Source organism: Hydractinia symbiolongicarpus, chromosome 12, assembly GCF_029227915.1.
Source record: "Hydractinia symbiolongicarpus strain clone_291-10 chromosome 12, HSymV2.1, whole genome shotgun sequence".
NCBI lineage: Eukaryota > Metazoa > Cnidaria > Hydrozoa > Anthoathecata > Hydractiniidae > Hydractinia > Hydractinia symbiolongicarpus.
This window is the reverse complement of record NC_079886.1, coordinates 17,203,484-17,210,755: the sequence shown is the minus strand read 5'-3', so window position 1 is coordinate 17,210,755 and position 7,272 is coordinate 17,203,484. Positions and strand designations below refer to the sequence as shown.

General features: G+C 34.7%; 1 protein-coding gene across 1 annotated transcript; it reads left to right on the top strand.

Moving 5' to 3' along the window:
- Positions 1 to 8: 8 nt before the first annotated feature.
- LOC130621499 (co-chaperone protein daf-41-like) lies at positions 9 to 6,867 on the top strand. The gene is made up of 6 exons (XM_057436794.1): positions 9 to 133; positions 4,698 to 4,817; positions 5,191 to 5,254; positions 5,639 to 5,740; positions 5,895 to 6,072; positions 6,457 to 6,867. Coding segments are annotated over exons 1-6 (513 nt in total). The 5' UTR covers positions 9 to 131; the 3' UTR covers positions 6,504 to 6,867.
- The last annotated feature ends 405 nt before the right edge of the window (positions 6,868 to 7,272 follow it).

The following is a 7,272-nucleotide window of genomic DNA, read 5'->3' as shown; positions in this document are numbered from 1 at the left end:
GTTCGCGCCCAATGCCAAAACCGAAAGTTGAGTAATCGAGACCTGTCTGAATCCCGTGTCGCTCCTCTGGAACTTTCTTTTACACGCGCTCCGTTCCTAAAAGCTGTTTCTTCCAAAAGATCACATACGAAATGTAGGTATTCCTTTTATTCTTTCCTAGAAATTTTTTTTTCGAAAGTATTTAACGTTTCCAGTTTATCTAATTCAAAAAGTGATATATTTTCTTCATTTATAATTCTCAGCTGGCTAGCTAGCTATAGATATATTATCTTTACATGGACCACTACCAGTGTCATGGTAAACACCTAGTTAGGCAGCATGACCTACTTAGGCGATTTGTTTACTTAGGCGATGTGATGTAGTTTAATTACGCTACCAGTAGTCTAACTAGGCAAACATAAACTTTCTGTTGTAAATACGTCAAAATCATTGCGTTTCGCTATACAATATTTAGCTATGTGAATCAAATCTGTCCACTTTGCAGATAATTTTCACCAATTATCGTCTTATTTGCATTGCGCATTTGTAACTTATGGCCCAAACCTTGTGTGGCACTATTTTTATTTGTTTTAAATAATGGATTTCAGCCATTCACGCCGCAGGGAAAAAATAAATATGGTGGACAAAAACGTGGCAGTGTTCACCTAAATAGGCGACAACCTAATTAGGTTATATAATTTCTTTTAACATAATTCTTACTTGCGCGCAAACATATCAAGGCATGAGTGACAATTTTGGAACCATTCTATACAAAGATTTTTTGGGATTTTTTCTTAGGAATGTGTGAAAAGCCATTAAATATTGTAATGTCTTAACTAGGTTACATATGGCCTAACTAGGCTACAATGAGTCGCCTAAATATTGTGGTATGCCCTAATTAGCCTACCGTCGCCTAATTAAGTGTTTACCCTGACTGACTTCTGGCTTGCTATATTAAACTTTTCCCTGGAAAAATAGGCTTTGTCTGTTTTAATGGGTGATTTAACCAAATCCATTATGGAATGACAAAAATCTCGTTTAGGCAGCCCTCAAATTTATGTTTAGTTAGCGTCATTTCAGTAGAGGGATACCAGCAGCAGGCTGCCAATAAGCCGCAACGTCGTAAAACGTTCAGTCGTTTTCTGGCAAGTTCAGTGTTTTAAGTATTCGCCCAAAAAAGAATGCATAGATGTCAATCATCACTATGGCAACAACAGGAATCCCCCCTTCCCCCACTAAACCAAAAAGTCGGAAACAATTTGACTCAATCTGGTTACCGAATTCATTATACAAAACTGTTTTCATATCTCTACATTATCATAGACTGTCTAACAGATGATTTGTAAATGTTTACAAAAGTTAAAAAGTTTTCAGTTTTTTTGCTCATGCGCAAATATTTCTATAGCTAGAAGATATAAACAACAGACCACAGTAATCAAAAAAATCTATACAAAATTAGTGAATTTTTTTAAGAAGAATTAGAAGGATATAGTTAAACAAGTGTCATTTCGCAAAAAAAACCATGTTAATCAATTCACTTTTTATTAATGACAGAAAATGTCAAAATTTGCTGCTACGTAAATATCACATAATTTATGCAGCATCATTAAATTTAAATTTCTTAAAAATTATATATCTTGAAAACTAATTAATTAGGCAGTTTTGGTCATGAATGGAGTGCGATCCCACCCGCACGCCATGATAAATTTGGGCGTGCTCTTTATCACACGCCTTGTTCTACTTCGTACACACGCCAAGCAGAACTGAGCTATTTTAGAGTAATCCCTTACCCAAACTTTACCCAATACATAATTGTTCTTCCGCGTTATAATGTATCTCTAAAATGTATTTCTATTAAATACCCACCTTCATTAAATTTGCTGACGTGAGATACATTTCAAATGTTTTTCGTCTGTATTGCGTCGACAATATTTTTTTTGTTTTTCAGCTGGCAAAAAATTTCGTCATTAACCTTGTAGTCCTATTGACCTACCTTCCCGATGGTGTACTTCTTAAGTTAATAGTTCTGTCTTAACTAGCTCTCTATGTTTTAAGATAAACTGATTAGGAATTAAGTTGTACACATGCTATTTACGAACTGAAGGTCAGGCATCATTAAGTTGAATATCGCAGAAGTTGCTGGTGACATGCTTCTAAAATGCGTGTCACAGGCACAGTTTAATGCAAAGCAAAACTGTACAGGAGACTCAATTGTTAGAGTCTTCGCAGAACATCTCTTTTCACAACACCGAGGGCAGGGCTGATTTATTGCCTGCTGTGTCGTGTGGGAGTCAACTTCTGGACTTCTTTTTAATACGATATACAACTTTTTCGATTATTATTACTAAACATGTTTGATTTCTCTTTCCCCTTTTAAAAAGATTTTTTAAACTTTATTGAACATGATTTTCTTTGGTATTACATCACGAGAACATTCGTCCGAAAGCTGTATTAAGGTACAGGACACCTAACCTCTCCCATGTTCTGGTTATATTTAACTTGCATGTGTTCGCACTCTTCTCGCAGTATTCTCTGTGACGATGAAGGTTGGACTAACTTGTGGCATGGTTCCAAATGGTCTTCTGCCCTTCGTTCGAGTCTCAGTGTAATGCACCAGCCGAGCATATGGAAAGGGGCGGACTTTAATGTTCTCTATACCTTCGTTCTTCATAATAACACCATTTATTTCAATTTCACAACAAAATTACGTCGGAAATTTTTATGCCAGCGCAACTATGGTATCTTTGTATTTTACGTCGGCAATTACAACGGCAGTGCTGAATGCGATGCTAATTTTAAAGGCTGAGGACTGGACTTGTAAACATCTTGTTGCTGAAATAAATAAGTCAACAAACGAAAAAGAAGCAAATAAAAAGTAAAAAACAATGCTTCAAAAACTATGCGCTGCCGCTCTCCTGAATGTAATAATTGCACGCCAAATTCATAAGCTAGACCTGCAATACTGATCACACGTCTGTACGTGAGTACAGATATTCATGACCAAGACTATTAAGTCTACCTTCAATTTATACCTAGGGTTCCCTTTAAAATTAAATTCCAGTCTCTCTCTAGGATCGTATGCTAACCAGAAAAGCTTTCATTAATAGCTATTTTACTCTGTATGAGTCAAGCTTTTTAACTTGCACAAAAGTGCACGCAAAATGAAATCAAAACATCTACCCTTTCACAGTTTAAATTGTTCGCTCCTTTTCTGTATTAAAAAAGAAGTAAAAAGAGTGATTATTTCTCTTTTACTTAATGTTTGGCCGTTCGGCTACCATAGAGTTCCATAAAGACAAAAATAAAAATATTTTTTTGCACGCGAAAGTTATCGGTGAGAAAAAGATCAGCTAAGGGGTTGGCAGGTGGGGGAACAAATTTTAAAACACAGAATTCACTAAGTGAGACAAACTTCTTTTGTCACGACCTCTTAAGATATTTTAACAACTATATTTCAGGTAGCTAGCGTAATATATTATAAAGCCAAAAAAACCAAGAAATCTGATTAATTACCTGTTCACAATGTACAGAATGATTCCCTTTAAGGGAATAAAGTTGTGTCATAAGTTTTAAGTTCTCAGGATGATCCTAACAAAGGTATTCTTTCCGCTTATAAGGATTTTATAGAGATTTTTAGAGTTGTAGCCAATATCTAAGGCTCCAAGAGGTATGACACCTAAATATTTGGGATAAAGGTGCCTTAGATAAATATAAAACAGTGTGGCCACTACTCCTGGAAACTCCTGAAATCAAATTTACTCCTGGAAAATGACTCCTGGAAAACAGGAAAATAAGACAATCTCCTGAAAAAACTCCTGAAATTTAATTCATCAGTCATACTCAATTTTTACTACTACTTTCCTTTATGCAGATTGAATTACTCAAATGATATAGCCAGTTATATAAACTGTACATAATTTGTGTGTCAATTCAAATCCGTTGGATAGATGATAAAAACGTAGCAGATAGAGCACTAAGTTATGGCCTAACATAGTGAAGATGGTGAACCAGTGGGAAAGTCTTTGCAAAAGCAAGCGGCCAAATAACAAATCCTATGAAACTTTGGCAAAGTTTGATAACAACTCTTTAGTTCCTGTCAATTTTTTGTTGATGTGTCAAGTCAACTGAAAGGCTTTTTAGATTTATTTCAAACTGACAAGCTTATGGTTCCCTTTGTAAAACATGCCCTTTCTGATGTCATGCGTACGCTAATAAAAAGGATTGTCAAACCCGATGATTTAGATGGAGTATCAGAAGGCACCATTTCTTTTGCTGAAGAATCTTCCAACAGCCACAAAATCTTTGCTGAAAACAAAAACCATCTTAGTATGAAAGATTATAAACAGGTTTTAGTGACTGTTAAAAAAGTTGCAGGAAAGATGTCCACTTAACTATTTAATTTGTTGCAATGCTTCATCCATTGTATCCTACCACATGGTTACCAACAAAAAGAGATGCATTACAGTACAGTCTGAATGTCATCTACCGCGGTCGCGAAACTCGCATGAATAGTTACACAGAACAATAACATTGCGACAGCTTTTGTTTTTTTAAGAAAATAATTGCCTCGCTGATAAACAATGACCCCACGCGATCGATTGTTTAATCACAATAGGTTGCAAGATCAATTTTAGCAATCTATTTTGCACTAAATCTTTTGAAAATTACCCTTCAAAACAAAGTTTACTTATAGTGACATCAGTTTGTTTTAATGTCAGGGCGAAACTTGTTCCATCGGTTTTGTGGGCTCAACGGAAAGACAAGGCTCTTGTTAGCATCCAGCTCGATGATGTAACAGAAGAGAATATATCTGTTGATTCTACAAAGTTGACATTCAGGTATTTTGTCAGATAATTAATAATTGCATCACAACTGTCTACATACTCATGTTTCATAGGTGTGGAATGCACAAATTGTTTTTTGATATAATTTGTTTTCTCTGAGCAGAAAATACAAGAAAATTTTTGATAATGGAACAATGCTTAATCAACTTTTCATCCTTTTTTGTCCAGGTTGTTTTATTAATTTTTACTGTGTAAAAAAGATGTTGTGTAAAAATGATGAATAAATCAGTTGTTCAGGCTATCTAAATGAAAAAAGGTAACTGACCATTTAATATACAGTTAATAGATAATGCATGCCATGAACGATGTCGCGTTAAGCAAAATTCTTTCGTTTATTATCTTCAATAATACTTGTTACATATTTTAGTGGAAAATCTGGTGGCAAAACATACGAAATTGACCTGGAATTCTTTGAAGAAATAGTTCCACAGGTATGTGGCTAACATTTTTTAGAGGGAATGACTACCTTAGGATATCAAAATTGTGTTATATTGTTAAATGTTGAAAAATTAGCCGAAGATTGACAAATTTATGCTGATGTGATTTCTGCTTATTTGTAAAAGGATGCAAGTTTTTTGGCTTAAAAAAAGGCTAGAAATTGATATCAATTTCCACCTTTGAAGGCTGGAAAAAAATATCTTCGAAAAAAGTAAAAATAGTGGCAACTCATTAAAACCAATTGTTTGTCTCTTTTCAAAAAATCCAAGGCGTCTCTAAAGTTTTGGTTTCTTGCAATGCCAAGCATCTGAAAGTAACTTTTTCCAGTAACTTTTTCCAGCAAAAAGTGCAAAACGTAGTGGATTATTTTATTCTAGGACTCAAAACAGAGGAAGGGTGGTCGAGAATACTATTTCGAATTAAAGAAGAAGAAGGAAGATGGACCGTTCTGGCCAAGGTTGTTAAAAGATACGAAAAAAGTAAGTAGAAAATAATGTGTCACGTTTAACTCCAATCACTTTTTAAAGGTTAGTATGAGTAGTGCTGTGAACCTTAGGTTCAGGAAAATGTATTATATATATATATGTGTGTGTGTTTGTATTTATAATAAAAAAATTGTTGTTTTTTATGTAGCATGCAAATATAAAAGTTGATTTTAACCGATGGAAAGACGAAGATGAATCAGACGAAGAAGCAGGCATGTACGACGATGCTAGCCTACAAGATATGATGCAACAGATGGGCACCGGTGGTGGCGGTGGTGCGTTTGATCCTGGAGAGGCTTTAGATTCAGAAGACAGTGATGATGAAGGTATGTGGTTGTAGATGTGTGTGTTTTTCGTCAAGTTATTGATTAGCACTTTGTGTCAGCTTTGTGTCGTTGTTGTTACTGTTGTTGTTACTGTTGTTGTTGTCGTTTTTGTACTAATTTTCATGATACGGACCTTAAATTTAACCTCACGCGTATTAGTTTTCGCACAAAACCTCTTTAAAAAAAAATAATTTGACTGCACGTAAAAATCTTGGCGCTTAGGCTTTCTCCACATGTAACTTACCTATGTTGTCGCATTTTTTTAATTTTTGTGCGAGTGTGCAAAAAAATTTTACGCATGAAATTTCCTTAAAACAAAAGCGATTTGTTTTTTTGTTGTTGTTGACATTATCGAAAAAGCATTAAAATTTGTTCTTTTTTTAGATATTCCGGATCTGGAAGACGATTCTGGTAAAAAAGTTGAGGAATAAAAAATTGCGTCGCATGCGGTATAAAAAGGAGGGCTGTAAAAGTTTGGAACGGCGTATCATCGCCATGTTAACTAGACAATGTAAAAAGAACTGTTGTGTGAAGTGAAGATTTTATTTGACAAGTCGGAATGCATTGCTAACATATTTCGTACTACACAAAATTCAGTGTCAGCTTCGCTAGAATCTTTTCCACTTTTAAATCACTTTAAGTTTGATGTGTGTTCAGTCTATTTTTTTCGCACTTATTTCAAATTCAATCTGTGTTCAATCTATTCTCAATGTAGATATACTATTTCAATTGAGTATTTGTAAATATGAGAAAAGATCTCTTTTGTAAAAGATCAACTTCCGACAGTCGTTTTCACCGTAGAATCTCTTGGGATTTGCTCCATAAATTGATTTCTCACGTGACAGTCCTGTCGAAAGTAAAATTTAAATGATATTGTCTTCCTAATAGGCCAACATGATTAGCCATGAGGGGAGGAAATTTTTGGATCTGTTAAAAACAATGCAATTTATGTATTTATTATACAATTCCCTTTTAAACTTGGGAAAATCTTGTTATATTTCCCGCCTCGGTATTTCGTGCATTATTAAGGAATTTTAGTGGTCGTTTAACTGCAGAAAAAAAGAGTGGTTTTTTTCTTCATTTTACAACTTGCATAGCACAGGAGTAAGAAGACAAATTGGTAATACTTCATCGGCATTCATGACTTCAGGATATCTTCAAAATAACAGCTCTTGAAACGAGATTGCAGTTTGGCTTAAA

Bases quoted from the DNA above. Each gene is read 5' to 3' on its own strand.
- LOC130621499 (XM_057436794.1), top strand. The intron at 4,818-5,190 runs GTATTTTGTCAG...TACATATTTTAG, and splicing joins TCTACAAAGTTGACATTCAG to TGGAAAATCTGGTGGCAAAA. The intron at 5,255-5,638 runs GTATGTGGCTAA...ATTTTATTCTAG, and splicing joins TTGAAGAAATAGTTCCACAG to GACTCAAAACAGAGGAAGGG.